Here is a 23122-nt window from a genome sequence, read left to right as displayed (position 1 = left end):
CTGCTTTGTTTTACAGAGTTGTGTATGGATTCTCCTTAGAATATGAATGTTTTATGCTGAGTATGTTTATCTTTCAAACATTTTAATTCAATGTGCATAAAAACATGATTTTAGCAGAAGTCTTTTTTTTTTTTTTTTACTAAATAAATAAAAAGGATTTATTTATTTAGTTATTTATTTGTATGTGTGTGTGTGTGTGTGTGTGTAGAAAGGGGCTCGCCCAGGGAACCATTCATGCTAGAACCGCCCCTGTCACTGAGCTGGAACTGCATGTTGGGAGGAGGAGGAGGCTGGGAACTAAACAACTGCTGACGTATCCATGCACCAATGGGATGGCAGAGGATATTCGCACGTTAGACAGCTAGTTTGGAAAGAAAAAAAAGAAAAAAGACCACTGCGTCCAGGAAGTCCCAGCGATGATTGGATGCAGCATGGGGATCCATGAAGCTGCAGTAGCGATGCGCTTTATGGGGTCCAGCAGGGATTGCAAGGGGGACGATGCAGCAGCATAAGGCTGCTAGTTCTCCACGGTGTTTATTTGTGAGATTAAGCGCTACTTAGCTCTCTGTGCGTGTGTCTGTGTGTGTGCGTCGGGGTGTGCGGACGCAGGACGCTCCAAACCGCGTCAGGTGGATGCGCTGCAGCGATCCACTTCGCCCCTATGGATCGCGTCCATGGATGTCTTCAAACCTGCTTTGGACAGCAGTTTGAGTCCCCAGGCGTCACTATCTGAAGAAGCGGAGGCGGATGTTTTTCGCTGGCCCAGCACAGCGGAGAGCGGCGGCGGCTCGGCTCAGGATGCGGAGCCCGCCGCGCCGCCGCCGCTACCGCCGCCTGGTGTCTGGACGGCCGTGTTCGACTATGAGGCCGCTGCGGACGACGAGCTCAGCCTGCGCAGGGGGGACCTGGTGGAGGTCCTGTCCAAGGACTCCCTGGTGTCGGGAGACGAGGGCTGGTGGACCGGTATGATAGCCGACCGGGTTGGCATTTTCCCGTCCAATTATGTCAGCAAAAGGAACGGAACAGAGGAGGAGGCAGGCCTGCGGGAGAGCTCGGAGCACCCCGTGCCTCCTCTGCACCGTGAGTATCCCCATTGTGTAAAGAATCTTTAGAAAAATAAATAAATAAGCAGTAAACCAATGCGCATCTAAAACACGGATCATGGGGATGGAGCGCTTCTGGCAGCATGCTGGAGGAAGCTGCACATTCAGAGTGCTGTGTCACTCCGGTTGGCCTAGAAACAGGCTGGCTAGGCATCCTCAGCTTCAGGACCATTATTCAAGTGGTGCATCCCAGCCACCGTTATCCTATGGTATCCCCCAGAAAACATACCGAGGAGAACACGTCCTCCTTTGCATGTAAAATTAGGTTTTAATGTATTGTGTGCGCTTGGTTTGCAATATGATACAATCGTTTTTGCACAGGTTTTGCAATAAATAGAGGCTCCAACGGGGTGCCATGACCAGGCAGTTTGCTGTTCCCTACCATGCACAAGTATTTGTAGCGCTAGTGGTCTTTTACTGGATCATGAACATGCAGGAAAGGAGACAAGGGGTGGAGGATGGGGGGTGAGAAGCAATGAATGGCCTGGGGTCAAGAGAGCTGCATCAATATATGATGCACCTGCTCCTGTGCTGACTGAGCTACACAGCACTCAATATTAGATTTCTTTTTAATAGGAACTATCAATTAGTTGCTATAAACACACATTTTTTTCATATGTACTTTATTTTTTGAGCTCTCTGCCAGTTTTGAATACCGTCAGTCCAACCCTCTCGAAATTGTAAGTGCCCCTCATCAATAGTCGCCCTTTAAAACATTTCTGGACGCGGCCCTGTAAATGTACCGACGACGCTAGTGAAGTTATGCTCTAACCACACATCCAGTTTTACTCACTAACAGATTTACAAAAACAAAAAGGTTATCAGATCTAGATAAACCTGTTTTGTTTGGGCGGACCACGCTGTCGCAGCCGGTCGTTCACACACTGAGACCGGTGACCCACTTCCACTCACCTGAAATATTCATCAAGGTCAGACTCGCCACGCAGACGTTCCCGTTTCTGAAAACACTTAATGTCTGAATTCAGTCGATAAATTTACCGTAGCAATTCTGCATACATTTTGTTTGGAAATATTTTTAGTTGATATTTCCGGTTAGAAATAATGTGGATTTAACAGATAAAATTAACGTCTATTAATTTAATATAATTTTTGCGTGCCTGGTTCGTCTTAAACGAAACAACAAATATAACAGTTGGCTTTGTGATAAACATGAAATGTACGTTATTTAGCAAAAACTCCCTCAAAGTTAAGGAGCTTAGCTTGCTGGCAAGTTTAGCATCCCCGCTGTTGTTAAGCTAAGGCTGGATAAAACTTTAATTCTTGCTCCAACAAAGAAACTACAAGTCGCAGTTGTAACTTCAAAGAAAGTTAAAATACTATTTAATTATTAAAGTTAAGATATGGAAAAGTAAAAATATCTCAAAGAAAAATGCCAGAATGCTAAATACGCTTTGTTTTACACAATAAAGTGGTATTGTTCTTTACAGTTCTTGCTTGATTCAGTGATCAATATACATTTTTTTAATTGAAAAAACACTTGAATTAAAAAAAAACACATATTTCTCATAGCATATCTGCTTTGTTCTTAATATAGTTCTTAAGCTTTTTTTTTCTTCTCTAAACGTCACTTTTATTTTGGCATTTTGACTCAGTTTTGATATTTTTTTCCTTTTTTTATCTATTTTCCAACAACAGGACAAAAGCAAGCAAAAAAGTGTTTTTTTCCCCTCACCGTTTTCCAAAACTTGATCAAGTTGTTACTCTTGACACCATCACACTCTTGACTTTTACAAGTCAAGATCATTATTATATCAAAGTTGATATAATAACAAGCACCCATTTAATCATATTAGCCTTACTGTTCTTTGTTAAACCATCATCTTTAGTTCAGTTCTAATCATATTGAGGTAGGATTTGTAACCAAAGTGGTTAAGAATTGAATTGTTTAAATTTACAAACTAATTATTCAGACAAAACTTAATACCATAAAGAAAAAAATCTATTTTAAAGTGCATAGGACATTATTTCTTCCTTCTCCAACTCTAGATTCTATATTTTAGGACAGATACTTGATCTATCTGAAGCAACACAGTGACTTACAGACACAAGAAGCATTCTTCTCATAAATGACCTAGTTTGGAGCATGACAAACTTGTTTAATTGCTGCGAGTGTTGTTTCTGTCTCCTCTCCGCCGCAGTCTTGGAGATCGATTTTTCGGAGTTCACCCTGGAGGAGATCATCGGGGTGGGTGGCTTCGGAAAGGTCTACCGCGCGGTGTGGCGGGGCGCCGAGGTGGCCGTGAAGGCGGCCCGACGGGACCCCGACGAGGACGTGGCGCAGACTCTGGAGAGCGTGCGTCAGGAGGCCAAGCTCTTCGCCATGCTCAGCCATCCCAACATCATGGCTCTTCTGGGGGTGTGCCTGCAGGAGCCCAACCTGTGCCTGATCATGGAGTACGCTCGCGGGGGGCCCCTGAACCGGGCCCTCGCCGGGAAGCGCATCCCCCCATGCACGCTGGTGAACTGGGCTGTGCAGATTGCACGAGGCATGCACTACCTCCATGACCAGGCCATTGTCCCCATCATACACAGAGACCTCAAGTCCAGCAACAGTAAGATTCCCTCACTTTGTGTTTTTATTATTGTCTCATTGAATAACTGCCAGAACACTGTGAAATATACCACATTCCCGTTTGTGTTGCGCTACTACTCTTGTATTTTTCACGGTTATAGAACGGGTACGGAAATAAGCAGTTTTGAAACTCCAGTCAATTATACACTAATCTGCACTAGTATGGACTTTCTCTCTGATCTACCAGCCTTTTTTACCCCAAGAAAAATTCTCTTAATGCACCTTTAAGGTGTAAAATAAATCTATTACTGTATTATATTTTTATTATCATTACGTGGTTAGAAAGTATGTGCTTCAGAAGTCAAATCAGGAGGAAAAGGAGTTTGCATGTTTACTTGTGGAGTTGTTGTAATCTTGCATTTTGCCCAATTGGATCCTGTAAGTCCCAAGCCTATTACTGAGGATTTGCCCAGCGCTCTGCCCCGGCCTCCTCATTGGTGGCTCCGACAATGTGTGAAGTGAGGCCCCCGGCTGCCATTGGCTGATTCTGTGGCGATCATCTCGGGAGCTTCACTTTCAAAGTCACTCAGACTTGATGTCACGCTGGACTTTGTGGGGAAAACCCAAACCTTCCTGAGCTTACGAAAGCAAGTGGCCAGAGGCTGACCTCTCTTTCTCTTTTGCTTCTGCCTTTGACGTTAGCCTCTAAATGCTTTCATTAGGGCAGTCTTAGCAAATGAAATATTTGTGTTTATTTTTCGTACATGTGTTTTACAGTCTTCCAATGGATTCCTTGTTTCCTCAAACGTATTTTGCCTGCGTTTAAGCTGACTTTCAGTCCAACTCTTTCTTCACTTATAAACAGTTGAAACTTGATATTTTCATTCACTGTAAAAGATACCCATATTGATTTTTCTGACTGTCGATATTAGCAGGCCTATTTCTGTTTGCTAAATGCCAAACACACACAAGCATAAGCTCCTCAAAATAGTTTGATGGAGTTTTGTCTCATTCCTCCTGACAGAACTGGTGTAATAGTCAGGCTGAACGTCTTGCTCACTCACACCTGCCGTCTCATCCTCAGTTACATCAGATCTAAAACATGTGGAATAGAGGGCGAAATCCAACATAACCACCACCAAAATGCCATGAGAGACTGTTGATCTTTTCACTCTCCCCCAACAATGTTTCTAAACTCACATTTGTATCTTGAAATTACCATTATTTCCCCAAAATAGTCTTTGTAAATCCTTTTCATAGTTTCAGCTACATCTGCTGCATACCAACCCATCTTACCCAAAGGGCTGTGCATTACAGCGAGTTCAGACATCTGAAGCATGACTGGCCTATCTGGGATGGAGAGGGGAGTGACCACATCTGCAGTCAAGCCTTATGTAAAGGGGCAGTAGTGTGTAAAATTGACCTTTTTACAGCTGTGAGTCGTGTTATGATGTTATTTCCTTATCAAAAACATACCTGGAATGAGAAATCCTTTAATTTCCATGGCAACCATTCAGCTGTGCAAAACTCCTGAGTGGACCTAGCTCAAGAGATAAGTCTTCCGAGCTTCTGCCTTACAGAACTCCCATCCCCCGTGACTCTCCCTCTCAGCTCCTTCGGACTAGCCTGCAGCAATTAGCAATCACCTGGTAAAACGTTGTTGAAGGGTTAATAGAGGAGCCATGTTGTGATGACTTCCTGAAGGCAGAGTTTCTGGAAGAGCAGGAGTTTTTAAAGAGACAGAGGCCCGATTTCAAAGCGTTAATTTAAAAGTCAATTTTCTTTTAAGTCATATTTAACAGCATTTTTAGAATTGAAGGTTACAGTTACTTGATTATGCTATAAAATGTCACCATGTGGCTGGAAAACACATAACACTTTCCCTTTAACTCAGCTGCTTAGCAGCAGGGTTTACTTTAGCCCCATAGTTTGGGTAGAATTTCTGCGGAAGCCATTTCCACGGCGTCACAGTGACGTGATGGGTAGATGAAGAGGCGCTTGATGTGCACCGCAGCCCTTGGACTCTCCCCTCCTGGGCTGGGCGGGTGCAGCCGCAGCAGATGGCCCGGGCTTTGTGGAGCTGAGAGGAGAGGCCTCAGCGTATGTGTTCAGGATTTTCCCGGGCACGTCCGGACAGGGGGGTGTTTTTCATTGCCTATTAGAGCAACATTGGTTTGTTGTAACAGGCTATTTCAGGAGTTAAACTGTATAATTAGTGCTATGTATGAGACGTTGGGTTGTAAAAGCATGAGGGGAATACATTAGCATTGATCAAGGGGGAGTTGGTTTTCTCCTCTGGATTGCTTTTGTTGTCGTAGCTCGTAGTAGCTTTGTTTTTACTGTTTATTCTTTCTTCTTCTCTTCTCTGCTTTCATCTTTTGTATCCTTTCATTCTGACCTTCCAACAACCACACCCTGTTTTGTTCACCCCCTCTTGTTTTTTGTTTTTTTTTAATTTGCCGTTGTGGTAAATCACGGGACTCATGCTACCGCTTCATCTCAAATCCCGATGGTGATCACCTGAAACCCTCCACCCTAACCTCCCACCAACCTGCACGCAACCCCTCCTGCCCCTCCCACTACCTCCAAACTCATTTCCATTCACCCAACCCAACATCCCCACTTCCACCATTGCCGCACCCAGTCCTGATCCTCGAAAGGGTGGAGATGGAGGACCTCAGCAACAAGACTCTGAAGATAACCGACTTTGGATTGGCCCGGGAGTGGCACCACACCACCAAGATGAGCGCCGCCGGGACCTACGCCTGGATGGCTCCTGAGGTTATCCGCTCGTCCACGTTCTCCAAGGGTAGCGACGTGTGGAGGTGGGCGGAGGAAGGAGAGCCACTGCAGAAAAACAGCAAAAAAACAAGCTGCACAGAACTTAGAAAACGAACCCATGAAAGAAAAGAAAATCCATGAAAAATTTATTTTATATTCACATTTTTTAATGGTGTGATAAGGCCATTGTAGATTGAAAAAAGAAGAGGAGGAGTAAATTTCCACCCAAAAAAACTCAGAGATTTTCTGGAAAAAAAACCCAGGAAAGTTTCCAAGTTTGTATACTCGAAGATTTTCTAGAAAAATTCTGAAATCATTAGATTAAACTTGGAAATGGGTATGTTTGAAAAGTCGCAAACTTGCTAGAAACACTACATTTTCTAGAAAAAACTTTTTGAAAATGTTCGACTTCTGAAACTCAGAAAATTTCCAAATGTCGAAACCTGTTGAGACTTTAAAATAAGAAATTTCTCCCCCTCTCAGCTCCTTCAGACTAGCCCGGAGCAACTAGCAAACACCTGGTGGAACTGCACATCTACCTGAGCTCATCATAGGAGCTACTTCTCAGTGCAACGCTGGTAAAAACGATGTTGAAGGGTTAATGGAGGAGCCATGTTGCGATGACTTCCTGAAGGGGGAATTTCACAAACAGCAGGAGATTTTAAAGAGACAGAGGCCCGATTTCATGTCGTTTTTTTAAGTCATATTTGAAATATACAGCATTTTTATAACAACTAAAGGTAACTTGATTGTGCTATAAAATGACACTATGTGGCTGGATTACTGTCCCTTTAATGATCAGTAAATCTCTAAAGTTTACCTTTTGAAACAAAATCTTTGCTATTTTTCTAAAGCCCAACTGAATTGGTTTTGACTGGATTTAACAGTTTGAATAAATTTTCTCATCATGATTACTCTCTATATATTTAGAATCCCGATCAAAGTAACAATCCACCCGTTCGTTGTCTTCCATCTACCCGAGATCCGGTCGTGGGGTCGCCAGTTCCATATTTCCCGACTGATACCCTTTTGACTTTTCTGTTTGTCACATAACAAACATGCAAATATCCACAGCTCTTACGATCAGCTGCAGAAGAAGAGATACTAGTGGTGCCTTTAAGAGCTAAAATATCAAAGTTGCCACAGTGTAAAAAGAATCTGGCGCATTCCTACACGATTCCTTGCTAACGTGATTTTGTTTGTAAGCTCTTCTTTTATCTGTCAAAAGACACACTGCTCTGCTTCACACACTCACGCTCTCTGATCTTGACCTTTTTCCGTCTCCGCTCGGTATTTACACGAGTGGGGTGCAGAATGATCCTGTTTTTGACATTTACCAAAGTAATGTGGTTTTCTTGACAGTCCAGTCTCTTTCAGCAAGCACGCTGTTTAACATTCATGTATTCCTACGCATTGAGATCAAAATGATCAAAATCCCACATATCCTGAGTGATCAAGTGCAATTTTCATGCCATAATCACAAGTCTCCCTGCGTTTTTCTCCTCGTGCGTTGGCAGTTATGGCGTGCTGCTGTGGGAGCTGCTGACCGGAGAAGTTCCCTTTCGAAGCATCGACGGTCTCGCCGTAGCCTACGGAGTGGCAATGAACAAACTGGCTTTGCCCATTCCCTCCACATGTCCCGAGCCTTTTGCACGTTTGATGGAGAGTAAGTAGAAAAAATAAATAAATAAATAAATAAATGCCATTCCACTTTATCAACTGGTGCACTTTTAGCCCCAGAAATGTACCATGAAATAACCAAACAGAATATCTAAAATTATCTTTTTTTTCTTTCTTACAGACTGCTGGAGCCCGGATCCTCACTCTCGGCCGCTGTTCACAACTATCCTGGACCAGCTCACGGCCATCGAAGAATCAGGCTTTTTCGAAATGCCAGCAGAGTCATTTCATTCCCTGCAGGACGACTGGAAACTGGAGATCCAGGAGATGTTTGATCAGCTCAGGACCAAGGAAAAGGTGATGAGAAGAGCTAGAAAACAGCAACAACCCCCCGCCCCCAGAATGTCATTCTTTTTTACCTGATTTCTTAAAGACTACAGTTAAGTGAACTTAATTTATATAGCACTTTTCATATGTCAGAAACTGGAAAAGGAAATCTAAAGATAAAACCTTTGTTAAAACTATCACCATGTTGTGACAGTACGTTAAAATCTATGAAAAGATCGAGCTCCTCCACCTCTTCCCTGGGCTGCTATTGCCGTCTGAAGAAATGCACCGCTTCCATTCAAAAACAACCAGTCAGAGCCAGGAGGCACCTCTCAATGTGCTAATGACAGAGAAACGGCTTACTGACAGAGGAAAACCATTTATCCGCAGTCATTGGTGTCCATGCCTAGCCTTAGCATTCATGACAGGCTATGCAGATGGGGAGCAGTAGAACAGTAGAGCTGTATGTCATCAGCATAGAAACAATAGTACACCTAATAAAAAAGAAACGGACATGTTATTTGACCCAAGAGGAAAGTATACAACAACAACAAAAAAAATAGGTCCCAAAGACTGAGCCTTGTGGTGCTCCACATTTTGCACACTCGAGTCTGACATGATGTACAAAACCACTGAAGATGTGATTACACGTCACTCATAGTTTATTTCTCCTCCCCTCCTCCACCAGGAGCTGCGATCGTGGGAGGAGGAGTTGACCCAAGCTGCGCTGCAGCAGAAGTGCCAAGAGGAGGCGCTGAGGAAGCGCGAGCAGGAGCTGGCGGAACGGGAGATCCACATCGTGGAGCGGGAGCTCAACATCATCATCCACCAGCTCTACCAGGAGAAGCCGCGTGTGGAGAGCAGGCAGGGCAAGTTCCGCCGCAACCGCCTTAAACTCAAAGATGGAAACAGGATCAGCCTGCCCTCAGGTACAAACAGCTGGCAAGCATCAACGTACAAAAGGAGACAAAATATGCTTGTGAGCCAAAACCTTAGAAACTGGACATTAGCATAGATTTGACTTAAAGCTACCGACTGCAGCTACAATGAAATGTTTCCTTGAGAAATAGTTCACGCATTAGAAATTGTTTAACTAAACACTGTGATATGTTCAGTGCTTTGCAAAGATATTGAGAAAGATATTGAGAAAGACATGTTTTTTCATGTTCCAGCCACTAACGTCAGTGTGTTTTAAGGGTGCATTCATGTGATAAGAAGCATTTTTTTTGTCCAAGTCATCTTTGAGGAATAAAGAAGTTGTGATTCATTTTTTGTTTAATACTTTTGCTAAAATAACTTTTGGCAAAAAATGACTTGGGCCATTATTTTAGGAAGGTGACGATATGTGATTGTATCTCCACGGCAACCTTGCAAAAGTATTCGTACCGCTGGAGCTTTTCGCTTTTTGTCAAATGATAAACACAAATTCCTGATGTTCTCTTTTTATAAAAGCCATCCAGACAGCATGATGCTGATAAACAGGATAATGTGAGTTGTTGGGGTTTTTTTGTACCCAGTTGTAAAAGTGAAAGTAACTTTTTAACCGTTTAAAAAAATATTTTTACATATAAAAATATTAAAAGTGGGGGGTCCATCCCTGCTGCGTGATGCTGCCACAAACCTGGGACACCATGGAGGATGTTCCATGTATGTTCATGTATTTTAAATTCCCTTTACTGTGATGCCAATAAATAAATTCATTCTCAAGTCACTGTACTGGCAAATAGAATCCACCTTGATGAGGGGTGTGAATACTTTTGCAGGCTTTTGGGAATGTAGCGCTCCACAGTCCACGGCGTGACAAACTCAAGGTTCTTCCTTAGTTACTAGCACCAGAGTTCTGTTATGGGTTGCAAAAAGTTAAACTGTTTCGTCTTAGAAGGATCAAGTTTTTCTTATTTGGCTGTTTTTACTTTGTTAACTTCGGCACTGTCGTGGAAGCTAAGGGGTTTCCGTTGATGTCCTTTAGATTTTCAGCACAAAATCACGGTGCAGGCGTCTCCGTCCCACGATCATCGGAGGAGTCTGCTCAGCAGCGGCTCCAGCCCTCCAACCAGCCCGCTCATGCTGCCGCGCCTTCGAGCCATCCAGCGTAAGGACGAGGCTTCTGGGTTTTTTTTTTAAAGCAAGGGAACTGGAATTGTTAGCACTGATCATACGGGAGGAGATCGGGGCCACTGAAAAAAAAGAAGAATTCTGACTTTTCTGACTTTGATGTCAGAGTTTAAAGTTAGAATTCTGAGAAATTTTCAGAATTTTGAGATTCAAGGTAAAATTCTGATAAGAAAGTCAGAATTATGTGGGGGGAAAAAAGTCAGAATTCATACAGTATCATGCAAAATTATACAAGCTTGTCTTAACACAAATTTTTAAATTGAACTTTTAATAATATGTGAATCAAACTTTTAATATTTTTTCAGTTACCCCCGGGGAGGGCTGCACAGAGCTGGAGAGAAAGGGCTCGAGGAAAAAAGGCCGCTCCCGTGGTTGTGGCGTTTATCGGGAGCACAGCGCAGACGCCAGGTGAGAGAACCTGAAATCAAATCCACTTGAAGTCCGTTTAACTATTCATTTTGAATTAGTGTTTTATTTTTTTTTTATTTTAGTCAGATAACTTATGGTTTTCTCGTCCATCACAGTGTGAAGCCTCCCCACGAGGGCAGCAGGCAGCGGTCATGCAGCGCCCCAAACCTCCGCAGATCTCCCAGACACAGTCCGGCCGTGCCTGGGGTGCCCAGCCTCCTGGAGACAGGTCAGCAGGAACGTCTCAGCCGGTTTGAGTTTGCCTGAGAAATGAAGCTGTTGGGCGTGCCGTGGTGGCGGAGGGGTTAGCGCGACCCACATTCAGGCAAACGTAGCCTCGACGCAGCTGTCGCGGGTTCAACTCCCGGACCCGACGACGTTTACCGCATGTCTTCCCCGTTTCCTGTCAGCCTACTTTGAAAAAGGGACACTAGAGCCCACAAAAAGAAAACAAAAATCTATGAGGGGCCGTTTAGGACAAAAACTCTCACACACTACTAAAGACTCATACACACACACAAAATACTAAAATTGCACATGTACATTATTAAAACTACGAGTCTCTCACACAGACAAACACAAGTCTCATCCCCATATACGTATATATATATATATATATATATATATATATATATATATATATATATACACCACACTTTTCAGATTTGGATGTTCACTACATTGTGTTGGTCTATCATAAAAAAATCCAATGAAAAACATTGACGTTTCTGGTTGTAAAATCTAAAAACAAAGGAACAAAAATCTATGCATATTAATGGTTTTGCTTTTAGCTTTTGATGAAGTTTTTTTTTGTTGGGTTTTTTTTTAGAAAATGAAGATTGCTGCTTCACCACAGAGCCAGGCGCAGCTCCTGGCCAGTCCTACCTCTGCATTCCCTTCCAAAAAGACGGCCACACATCTTCCTCCATCGAACACGACGGAGATGAGTACTGCCTCAGCGGCCAGGTTCCCGGAACCCCACCGTGCAGGAAGAGCCCCGGGGGAGGCCGGCGGTCTGAGCTGGTCCTGCTGGGCTGCGGGGCTCTGTTGGCGGCCGTCGGACTGGGCTGCAACCTGCTCACGCTGGCCCCGCCCGAGGAGGGCATCAAATCCAGATGGGACGCTTTCTTCCACAGAACCGCCGGCCAAAGGCGGAGCACGAGCTCCCCGACCCGCAGGCTGTTCCACAGGGAAAGCCCGCTCAAGACTGCGGCCCCCGCCCTGCCCGAGCGAGGTTTGCCCTCTTCGTATACTCTCCTGTCCTTATCGTCGGTGTCCGACTCCAACTCCACCCACTCACTGCTGCGTTCCGACAGCGACGAGCTGCTGATCTGCAGGCCCGCCTCGGCGGCGTCCCGGCCGCCTGCGCCGCCTCCGCTCTCGCAGCGCAGGGCGCCGGTCCGGACGCCGGTCAACTCGCTGGTCAACATTCACGTGGAGAGCTTCAAGCGGAACCCGCGGCAGTCTCTGACGCCCACACACTTCCCCTGCGTCCCGCCCTCCGCACGGTGCCTCCGCAGGACCCCGTCGGACGGAGCCATCAAGAAGAACGGCCCTTCCAGTTCACTGGAGCCGCTGCCGGAGAGGAAAGCTTTGGACAGTGCGGGTAAAGACGTGACGTCCCGTTTTACAGTACAGACCAAAAGTTTGGACACACCTTTCTAATTCAATGGGTTTTCTTTATTTTCATGACTATTTATAAGGCAAGAAATCCCACTTATTAACCTGACAGGGCAGGTTGACCTATGAAGTGAAAACCATTTCAGGTGACGACCTCTTGAAGCTCATCAAGAAAATGCAGAGTGTGTGCAAAGCAGTAATCACAGCAAAAGGTTGTTACTTTGAACAAACTAGAATATAAGGGGTATTTTCAGTTGTTTTACACTTTTTTGTTTAGTGCATATTTCCACATGTGTTATTCATAGTTTTGATGCCTTCAGTGTGAATCTGCAATGTCAATAGTCATAAAAATAAAGGAAACTCATTGAATTAAAAGGTGTGTCCAAACTTTTGGTCTGTAGAGTACTTGTAAAGGGACAGTATTATGTAAACACTACGTTTTTTAGCTTTACCTCATGGTATAAAGTTATTTCCTCATCAAAATAAGGTAGTGTTACTTTGATTCTTTCATGCATGTTTGAGAAATCCTTTAATCTCCATGGCAACAATTCAGTGGAAAACACCTGGGAGGGACCTAGCAGCGCCTTCGAAGCGCAGCTCCTCCTCAAAACCGAAGCTTCCGAGCTTCTGAGCTTCCGCCTCACAGAGCAGCCCTCCCTCACTCAGCTCCTTCAGACTAGCCGGCAGCAATTAGCAAACACCTGGTGGACCTGAGAATCAGCTGAGTTCAATAGACGAGCCGCTTCTCAGCGCAATTCTGGTAAAAACTTTGTTAAAGGGCTAATGGAGGAGCCACGTTGTGGTGACGTCCTGAAGGCGGAGTTTTATTATGAGGAGGAGATTTTTAAAGAGACAGAGACCTATTTTCAAGGCTTTAAATTACAAAGTCAAGTTTCTTTTAAGTCATATTTGATATATACAACATTTTAATAACAACTGAAGCTAACGTAGTCACTTGACTACGCTATAAAATGGTACTATGTGCCTCGAAAATACATAACACTGCTCCTTTGAGGCAAAATTAAATAGTTTTCCACAGAGATGGATGGACGGACAGACTAATCTCCAGTCTGGCAGCGTGTTAACAATAATCTGTTTTTTCTGGTTTAACAGCAGCAGGTGGCTTCAGGGGTTTAAGAGTAGACTCTCCTGAGGTTCCCCGGCTCCCCGACCCCAACGTGGTTTACCCCCCGACTCCCCGCCGTCGCTGCGCCCCGGAGCGCCCCAAAACCCTGGACTTCGTGGCTCGGCCTCGCCCTTCGCCGCGGCCGCGATGCAACATGTTCAGGGCCAACGGACAAACGCTGGGCAGCGGCGAGTCGCCCGCCTACACCTCCAGCACAGAGACTCCGCCCACCGTGGAGTTCGGCAGGGACTCCGCGGTGCTGCCCACCCCCATGGAGGCCCCGACCCCCTATTCCCCCCGCAGGAATGCAAACCTGTTGGACGAGTCGGACGAGGGACAGTTCCGGGACGGGACGGTCCCTCTGTGCAGGCCGGAGTTCAGCCTTCCCAAAGACTCTCCTTATCATCCAGGATTCTGGTCCTGACTCATGGACAGAGGTTGCTCCTCCGCTAGCTGGAGGACTGTCACCACTCTGAGTTTGAGTTAAGCTTTCCCCCCTTCTACACCATTCACACAAACCTGCAAGGAAGTTTTGTTCTTGCTTGAGTTTAACTGTATTTTGATAAATATTTATCAAAATTGGCATCTAAAATTTGTGAAATGTCTGGCTTCAGAGACAGCCGGAAACCCCTTCGTATCACGTTCATCAGCTTTAGGTTCTCGTTTCACAAAGATTTACTCTCCTGTTTCAAGCTTTGGTTTCGATTGTGCATTTACTGAAGTGCACTTTTGAAAATCCTCATGAATGTAAGATAGCTTTTATTATTATTATTATTATTATTGTTATTATTATTATTATTATTATTATTATTGCCAGGAAGTAATTTCTAAAACCACTTGAGCTCCTCTCCTCCGTCTGTTTCCCGCTCAGGTTCTGGCGGTGGATGGATTCCCTTTTTGTGCACCGAGCACACCTTCCACACCAGTCGCTTCATGTCCCACAGATAGGGGGCGCTGTTTGATATAATCACTCTTGTCTCTGCTTTAGAGCCACATTGTTGCGACTGTAAGAAGCAGAGAAAATAAATTAATCGATTGTCTTTGTTTTTTGGTCCTTTTTTTTTTTTAATGTTAAAGACATTGAGAAACAAATCTTAAAGCTGAAAGGAGAACTTTGTGCTTTATTGCTGCTGTTAAACTGTTTGGATCAGAAATGCAAAGTTTGTTTCTCCCACATGGGAAGCAGGCCCAAGAGATGTGTGGAAGTATGTTTCTTATTATTTGTATATTTTTAATGAACTACTTCATTTATTGATTTGTTTGGTGTCTTATTTTATTTAATTTTTTTATCCTGTATGCCTTGATTTTTGACACTTCTTCATGCTTTATCTGAATGTTTCTGGGGCTTTCGGCCTTTGCACAAAGCATCAAGTCATTTGTTTGTAAGCTGCACTTTCTTCATCGCTCATTTAGGAATTACATTTTTTTTTATGTATTTACGTTGAAAGATTTTTTTTTTTTACAGTGTCTTTGCCAAGAAATGTAGCTGCCCAAACGAGCACTTATCATCACAAATCAGTTTTTCTTGTTTTCTTTTTTTAAATATAGTGTTTAAATTTGAAGAATCCCAGTTGTTTAATGGGAAGAAATTATTAGCTTTCTTCAAAAGGGATTTAAAAGAAAATCTGTTATAATTTGGGGGAAGGGTGTAGATAAATTAACCATTTTACAAATCTTAAATAAATATGGGATTTTAAAAAACGGAAGCATGGGATAATGCCAATTATTATTTATTTAATTTATTTAATACCTGCAACATAACTGTTATGAATAATTGAGAAAAAAAGAGCTGAAACGTGTCCTAACACCCTGCAGCGTCAAGTTATTTATTTATTTTCTTCAATTTAAGTGACCTAAGTTACATATGAGGTCCTTTTGGTCTTGACACATGTGTAAAATGTAATGCCTCCCCCTTGGGCCCCCAAATCCCCCTCAGAACTGTGAAGAACATGATCATGTTCGATGTGTACCATAACCATCTGTTTGAACTGCAGGTGACGCAACGCTGAGCTCTTGGATGAAACGTGAGCACAAATAAGCTGAAAACACTGTTAACTGATATTGTTTGTTGGAGGGGAGGGGGCGATTCTGCTACTGAGTGACTTGTATTTGCACTGGAACACACTGACTCAAGTAAAATCGGAAGAAAAACATTAAACTGTTTGTTTACTTTCTTGTAGCGCTTTGGATGGTGTAAGGATATGCCACACCTATCGTCAGTGGCTTTCTGCCCAGAGCAGCATAGTCTAGGGGGCGGTATGACTGCACCATGAGTACATGGAGGATGAAAAACATGGAAAGTTATCCATCAGCATTGACCAAAGCAAGCTGTGTTTTGCTATTCGATATGTCTTGTTAAATATGTGTTTGCGACGCCCGTTGTTGTGCAAACTTTAACCACAAACAGAGGCTAGCTAATAATGCTAAAGCTGTTTTTCACCATCTGAACACTGCTCCAAATTTGGCCATGAATTAAAATAATGTGAAATTTGGACTGTGTTTCATAATCTCTAGACTTAAACCTAGAATATCAAAACTGGTTTTTGTATTCTATATTTTCTAAATTGAACAGTAGGGGTTTAGCAATATATTCATTTCACAGGATGAGACAATATACAATGTTCTTTTCATGTGAGTGGGATGAGCATTCAGCAATATTTTGGGAGAAACCAAAAATATTCTTTGGTTATTTTCACAAATAAGGTTTAAAAAAAAATCCCAAACTCAACAATTTTATAATAATCTTGTTATCAGTGTACAGTAACACAGTACAGGTTAGAATTGTTTATACAGAAACCCAGGCCCAAGAGATTACCAACCTGGGTTTCTGTATAAACCTTCTTGCTGTAAGATAACAGTGCAGACCACCAGGTGTGATTAATTTATGTATTTTAGATTTTGAACTAGAGGTGATCAAATAGAAACAAGAAGCTTTGATAAAATGGTGAAACAGCCCTTTAGCTGCAGTAGGAACTTGCAAATCAGATGCTAACTTTAGTGTCTTTGGCTGCTAGCTTCTTATGGTATTATTCTCAAAGGGCTTACAAGCTGTATTGTACTGTCACTTTGTGAACTACAAAAACTATTGCTACGCAAATGATGAACAACTGATTGGAGCGGCCCGTCAGGTTTCTGAGTTAAAAAAATGTTTAAAATTGACAGGAAATTTGAAATGATCACTTAATAATTATGTGTTATTGGAGGATTAGAAGATTAATATCTGAACACCGACTATAAAGTCTTAAAAATGCAAACATTAAAGAAAACACTTAAATAAATAAGCAATGGCAAGCCTGGTGGGGGTACAAGTAAAGCCTGGTGGCCCACCAGGCTTATAATACACTGGGGAAAACCCTGAATAACTACTTCCTTTTTTACTTCAAAATAAGAGTCTTAAACATATAAGGCGTACAGGACAGTGTCAAGTTTACAGCATTCCCCTACTTTTCTGCAGTTTAGATCACACTTACTTCACTATACCAAAATGAATCCCTAAAATCTGTTTACATTTGTCTATATCTAACTAGATTCACATTTTGGAGGAGTGATCTGCCTCATAAAAACTCATTTTGATGTTCTAAGTCATGACCCAGATTATTATATGGACATAAATGTGTAAAACAAAAAAAAGAAAAACTATCTTTGTAATTATTAAACAAGTTTATTACACATATACTATTACCATACACATAAGGAATTTTAAGATACAGTAAATGTTGAGTGATGTGCTTCGTTTTGGCATTAATAAAGACATACAGTTTCCCTTTTCATTTAGATTTCCACAGGATTTTACATAACAGCCTATTTACATATATGTGTGATATGTATCTGGTGTCGTACCATAACCGTGTGCTTCGTGATGCTTTTGTGCTCTTACAGCACCTTTTGTGTTCTTACAGTCAGATATAATCAAGAAGACAATAACATTTGAATTACATTTTTAATTTTAAATAATCAAATAATAGTAAGGGGAGAGGTGTGAGGGTAGTTGCTGCTCACTTTTAGGAAGGCATTTGAAGCACGTCTCGTGCGAGTGCGCGTGCCGACTTTCAGTGACGCAGCAGAGCGAAACTTGTCGCTCCAGTTTCCGTCGCAGGTGTCGGCCCGGATGTGTCGGGACTGGCAGTGCATCGGTTTAGAAGAGCTAAAGCGCAGTGTGTAGAAATTCTTGTCAAATGCATTTGGTGCGGTTTCTTTTTCCTGAAGGACAAAACTAAAAAAACGAAATTCCGGAACCTCCGTAACAACAGACCCAACCCACACAACAAAGTTTAACAACTGGCAACCGTATGCAGTGCAAAGCAACAAAACAAAAAAAAAACGCTAAACAAATATGATTTCACACCATAAGACCTCTGGCAGTTTTTAAGGTCCGAGTGGCACACAGTGGGGCTGCAACTCATGACAGGTGAGGCTCCGGCTTACGACGCTTCTTTCTTTTCCTTCTGGGCATTTCGGCGAATCTTCATCTCTGTCAGCTGGATGTAGCGGACGGCGTTTGTGTCTGTGGAGAAATCGAGAGGAAATTGTTGATGTGTTTTCTCATGAAACTGGTCATGAATGTGTCACTTTGCAGGCATTTGGCCAGTCAGATTCCCGTTGACGAATCCTCCGGCAGAACCTCAGTCAGCCTTCAATCGTGATAAAAATGTAGATTAAAAGATGCGTGACAATGCTATTAAAGGGATAGACCAACAGTTAATGAACTTCCTTGGCGTCTTCAAGTGAGTTTCTTGGTTTCAATTGAGATTAATTGGACCTGGAGGTTTAATCTGATGGCGAGTCTAAAGCTCCTTTCCTCAGACGGGAACTGCCTCACATGCTCCATCCTCAGTGCAATGTTTCACACAGGAAGGTGATGGATGGCGCACCGTGTCCAACCTTCATTTCCTGTCTAAATAACAACATACTTCTGTTTGCATAAACTACGACGACATTTTTGAAATCGGAGTTGTTTCTAAACGCAGAAATTCACTTTGCTCTAGCCGTTAGCTTCAGGCTGCATGTCCAGTTGACGTAGATTTTTACTAAGCAAAGACACAAAGAGGGTTAATTACTGCAGGGGAAACATGAACTGCTTTAAACTGAATCAGTTGAGTGTTTATGCATTATCTCTCTAGAGATATTTTTGAAGGCCTTCCTAAGATAAAATGATTGAAATTTAGTTTATTGGAAGAATTTCTACCCACAGATTAACTTTAGGGGTGACAACAACAGCGTAGCATCTTCCACAGCACAGTCCACTTTAGATGTTTAAATGATTGCTGACAATCCCAGCCTGGTTTTCGTTTCCCAGAGTCTCCGGAGTTTCATGCTTGTAGCCATGACAGAATTTCTTAACTCAAAATGAGCTCCCCAGCACACGCATTCAACGTCTGCCTCTTGTTCCCCCGTGTGCCTGCCCGGTCTTGTTCGCAGAAAACATTTCTGCAAGACGCTGCCTGCTCCTAGAACCCGACACAATCCTTTCAGATCCACGCATGAAGGAGAGAGTTCAGCTTTGACATGACGCACGGAGGAGCGACGGCGAGGATTTGTGTGTGGACCACGTTTGGGTTTCGAGTAAGCAGTCCAATCTGCCACTTTGATTGGGATTGAAATATTTCATCGGTTTTAAAACTGAGTGATAATCAATCTGCGAATTCGTTACTAGTTTGCTGACAAAGCCTGATCTGACACGAATAAATAAATATGCACTCAGACCTACATGTATCCTCCACGGACTGAACATTCAAATAACAGAAATTTTCTTTGAGATATTACTTTTTGTTTTTTGTTGTTTTTTTCAAGCGGAGAGCCCCCTGAGCTTTGCTGCCAAGAGCGTTGAGCCACCCCCCCCAATTCTAAAACAGTGCTGTGACTGCTGACCTGATGGCTCCTGTTTGTGCGACTCCTTCAGGTAGTACAGGGCCTTCTGGTAGTCTCCCAGGTGGTAGTAGGCCACTCCGGAGCGGTAAAGGGCTTTGAAGTTCTTCCCTTCCTTGAGAAGCACTTTCAGGCAGTACTCCTTCACCCGCTCGTAGTTCACCAGCTCCATTTGCAAGAGGCAAGCTGGAACGGAGAAAGACGTTAAGAGGTCACATTTGAACGTTTTTCGTCTTTCGTGCATGTAATGATGTATTTCCTGTAAAGTGCATATTATAATTGGTTATTTTTGTTAACCCGACTCACTGGGCATGTAAAGAGAAAGGGTTGTGGGTTGTGAGCAGGGCCGGATTTACAAGGATGTGGGCCCCCGGGCTGAAAACCGTTTGGTGCCCTATCCGCTAAATAAATATATATATATATATTTTTTGCTATTGCAAATTTCAGTACATTACATTGTCAAACTTTGCATAATTGAGTGTGAACTGATGATACCAACTGAGAATGGTTTGTTTAATATCATAACATCCCCTGATCACTACATCCATGCTGCTCCCAATAAATAAATAAATACTATAACTTCACAATTGACAGGGTTTTCCCTAGTGAATTATAAGCCTGGCGGGCCACCAGGCTTTATTTGTGCCCACATTCACTAAGCATTCTCTGTTTATATGCTACAGGTGTCTTTATACATCTGTAACAGTGGTAATAAAGACACATTAAAATGTCTCTTTGGTGAAACAGTCGGAAGTAGAATGACATCGTTACGGTCAGTATGTGAACACACAGGAAGTCTGAGGTCAGGGGTCATTTTTAATTCACCGGAGCTCCGGAACCACGGCCTTCCGACACGCTGACAACTTCAGCGAATAAAGAGACAAGTGAAGGATGAAGGATAAAACAAATTTGGAGACTTTTAATTAGGATGAAACAACTCAAGTGCAATTTTTTTTCTTTCATTTTAATTGTATTTTTTTTACGTTTGCCTTTTTAAAGATTTTGGTGTTTACATAGTGTTAATAATGTCTTCTGATAACACATAACTGAAGGGTCATATTTTCAAATTTCCTTGTCAACTTTAAACAGTTTTTATCCAAAAACACGGCGGCTGCTGGATGACTGCGCTGGCGCCCCCTACCATCAGACTTAGCAAGATTTCAAGGGAAACCCCTGCTTGATATGGGCCTATGAATCTTTAATGAAGGACAATGTTTGCAAAAAATACGTTCATACATTTTTTTTTTTTTTAAATCTGTGGCGCCCCCCAAAAACTGGTGCCCTGGGCTACTGCCCCTGTAAGCCTCTCCTAAAGTCTGGCTCAGGTTGTGAGTCGTTGCTATTTTCTTTTTTTTTTCTTTTTGTGGCAAATCAACAGTGAGTGAGCATCGGTGTGACAGGAAAACGTCTCCTACCAGCCAGGCTGTTGTAACACTCCAGCTCCGCATTCTCCATCGCCCCCTTCTGTTCGTCCGTCAGCGTGCTGGACTTGCTGATGGTCGGCAGGAGGGTGGACGTGGACTTGGGGCCGGGGTCCGGATCCCCCAGCACCCTGCACAGCCCCTTGATCTCCAGCAGAGCGCGGTGGTACTTGCCGATCGCCTCTCTGTATTTCTTATCCTTGTAGCACTGAGTGCCTTGGCTCTTAAAGTCCAGCGCCCGCCTCACGACGTCAGCTGGCTCATTGTGGGATGGTTGCTTCAGCATCGACCCACCATGATGCCTCTGCTGCAGGAGCTGGAGCTGCTGCTGCTGTTGATTTTTGCTATCTTTCGTCCGGCTGCCGCTGTTGGGGGGCTGAACGCGCTGATGGAGCCTCGGGGAGCCGCTAACGCCGCCGCCGCCGCCGCTGTTGGCGGTGAGGCTGCCTCTGCCGCTATCCACCCTCTCTTCGCCTCCAGCCTGGACCGCACTCATCTTGGACCCGTTCCCTTTTAATTTCCGTCTACCCTGGCCCTCCGTGGTATTAAAAAAAAAAAAAAAGAAGCCTGCGTAGGAGGGGGTGGGGGGAAGTGGAGCTTTTCACCGCATCTTATCGCCTGTAGTCGCGCCTTTCGCCTCGCCAGTGTCGCAGCTACGTCCTCTCCGTGCGCAAACCTGCGCTGCGCGATGCGCGCTCCTCTGTTGTAACCAGCTGCCCGCGTGTTTTCTATTCAAGCGAACCGATTGGTCGAAGAAGAAGAAAAAAGTAGAAATAGTGCATCCATTATAATTCCCCAACTGAGTGGTTTGATTTCATTGTGAGTCTGAAAAAGAAAGTCCTGGCAGAAGGAAGTTATATTCTCTTAGTCTTATTTTGGGCGCCTCTTATTGGTTGGCTGTAATTACAGATCACGACGCTTTTATCGAGAAGCCGCTACATTTCACCTCGTTTCCTATTTTAGCGACCAGATGTGTTGGAGCTGAGTAATGTGGACTTGGAGTCGCTTAATCAGTTCTGGACCTAATGAAATCCCAAAACACCTGGACCGAACCAGTACCAGGACTTTTTCCGCCCCTTCAAATATCAAAAAAAATAAATAAATAAATCACCTAACAGGATGTGTTATTTTATACATTTCTTGACTATTCTAACCTTATTCATTTCATAGTGCATATTCAATTTAATGTGAGCTCTCTCAAAAGTCTAAGCAGGTTTCCGTGATTAAATAACGAGACTTATGATAAATAAGTTCAGAACATTGTATTCTGCACAACTCAAGAAATGATCAAACACAGTTTTGTTAGAAAAAAGTCGTATGAAGAAAATGTTGCAATTATAATGTTGCTTACTTGTTCAAACTTAAAGTTAAACTATTTAAAAGGAGACAAAAAAAAAAAAAAAAAAAAAAGAAGAAGAAGCTTATTTACGTCCTAAACGCCACAAAGTATTTTAAAGGATCTCATTTTACAGTCAGGAGAAGGTTACCAGAAAAATTCACGGATGCAGTTACCTGTTAATTGGAGAAAATATTAACCAATATAATGTTTAATTGGAGGTTTTCTATAGTACACATGGTATTGCTAATAAATATTGTTATTGTGTAAAACTTTTTTTTTTCTTTTTTTTTTAAATACATCTTTTTGGATGCCTTAAAAATATATTATCACCACAATAAACTAGTTAGATTTACTAAATGTTCAGTTCATCTACAAATAAAATGTACAAAAACTAAATTGTTTTAATTCTGAGTTTAAAATATTTTCAAAGAAATGGAATAACAACAAATCAATAATTAAATGATTAGTTTTGTGTTTTAATGTATTTACCTTTGTTGAAAGTGTATGCTCAAAATATCCAAAATGTATTGAACACGTTTTATTTACCAAATCAAATGATCACCTATCACTTTTTTTCTGCGCACAAATTAGAAAAAAAATATTTTGACAAATTCTTTAAACTAAATCTGAAAAAAAAAAAAAAACTGAATAAAAAAAAAAAACAGCAATAAAAAAAATAATTATCCCCGTTAATGCATTAAAGCATACGTCGTCGACCTTGATCTGATTTTTATTCAACACATAATGAAGTGTATAAAAGCGTATTAAAGTGACTGGTCATAACAGCTGTAGACCATGCTAACACCTTTACGCCGCAAAGTTTAACGTTCAGCAGTTTATCAATAATACATGACCTACGCATAT

General features: G+C 42.7%; 2 protein-coding genes across 4 annotated transcripts; one reads left to right on the top strand and one right to left on the bottom strand.

Annotated features, from left to right (window-relative positions):
- The first annotated feature begins 235 nt into the window (after positions 1-235).
- map3k9 (mitogen-activated protein kinase kinase kinase 9) lies at positions 236-15787 on the top strand. Of its 3 annotated transcripts, none has more exons than XM_028000427.1 (11): positions 236-1080; positions 3263-3676; positions 6281-6461; positions 7935-8083; positions 8219-8394; positions 9053-9293; positions 10334-10456; positions 10785-10887; positions 11004-11116; positions 11717-12493; positions 13624-15787. In XM_028000427.1, the coding sequence occupies exons 1-11, from the start codon at positions 675-677 to the stop codon at positions 14055-14057; spliced, it is 3117 nt and encodes a 1038-aa protein (XP_027856228.1). In that variant the 5' UTR covers positions 236-674; the 3' UTR covers positions 14058-15787. The 3 variants fall into 3 exon arrangements, with proteins under 3 accessions (XP_027856228.1, XP_027856227.1, XP_027856230.1); XM_028000426.1 differs by having other exon boundaries at positions 238-1080; positions 13621-15787; XM_028000429.1 differs by having other exon boundaries at positions 245-1080; positions 9053-9233; positions 13621-15787.
- Positions 15788-17274: 1487 nt separating this feature from the next.
- ttc9 (tetratricopeptide repeat domain 9) lies at positions 17275-21726 on the bottom strand. The gene is made up of 3 exons (XM_028000881.1): positions 20914-21726; positions 19502-19684; positions 17275-18137 (listed from the first exon to the last, which is right to left on the bottom strand). The coding sequence occupies exons 1-3, from the start codon at positions 21413-21415 to the stop codon at positions 18055-18057; spliced, it is 768 nt and encodes a 255-aa protein (XP_027856682.1). The 5' UTR covers positions 21416-21726; the 3' UTR covers positions 17275-18054.
- Positions 21727-23122: the final 1396 nt, after the last annotated feature.

This window comes from Xiphophorus couchianus, chromosome 19 (assembly GCF_001444195.1).
Source record: "Xiphophorus couchianus chromosome 19, X_couchianus-1.0, whole genome shotgun sequence".
In the NCBI taxonomy this organism is placed as follows: Eukaryota; Metazoa; Chordata; class Actinopteri; order Cyprinodontiformes; family Poeciliidae; genus Xiphophorus; species Xiphophorus couchianus.
The sequence above is the reverse complement of the archived record's forward strand: the minus strand, read 5'-3'. Positions and strand labels throughout refer to the sequence as shown.

Excerpts from the sequence above, each read along its gene's own strand:
- map3k9 (XM_028000426.1), top strand. The coding sequence starts at position 675 with ATGGATGTCTTCAAACCTGCTTTGGACAGCAGTTTGAGTCCCCAGGCG. Across the intron at positions 6,462-7,934 it reads AAGGGTAGCGACGTGTGGAG|TTATGGCGTGCTGCTGTGGG; the intron begins GTGGGCGGAGGA and ends GTGCGTTGGCAG. Across the intron at positions 12,494-13,620 it reads GAAAGCTTTGGACAGTGCGG|CAGCAGGTGGCTTCAGGGGT; the intron begins GTAAAGACGTGA and ends CTGGTTTAACAG.
- ttc9 (XM_028000881.1), bottom strand. The coding sequence starts at position 21,415 with ATGAGTGCGGTCCAGGCTGGAGGCGAAGAGAGGGTGGATAGCGGCAGA. Across the intron at positions 19,685-20,913 it reads GTGTTACAACAGCCTGGCTG|CTTGCCTCTTGCAAATGGAG; the intron begins GTAGGAGACGTT and ends TCTCCGTTCCAG. Across the intron at positions 18,138-19,501 it reads GCACAAACAGGAGCCATCAG|ACACAAACGCCGTCCGCTAC; the intron begins GTCAGCAGTCAC and ends ATTTCTCCACAG.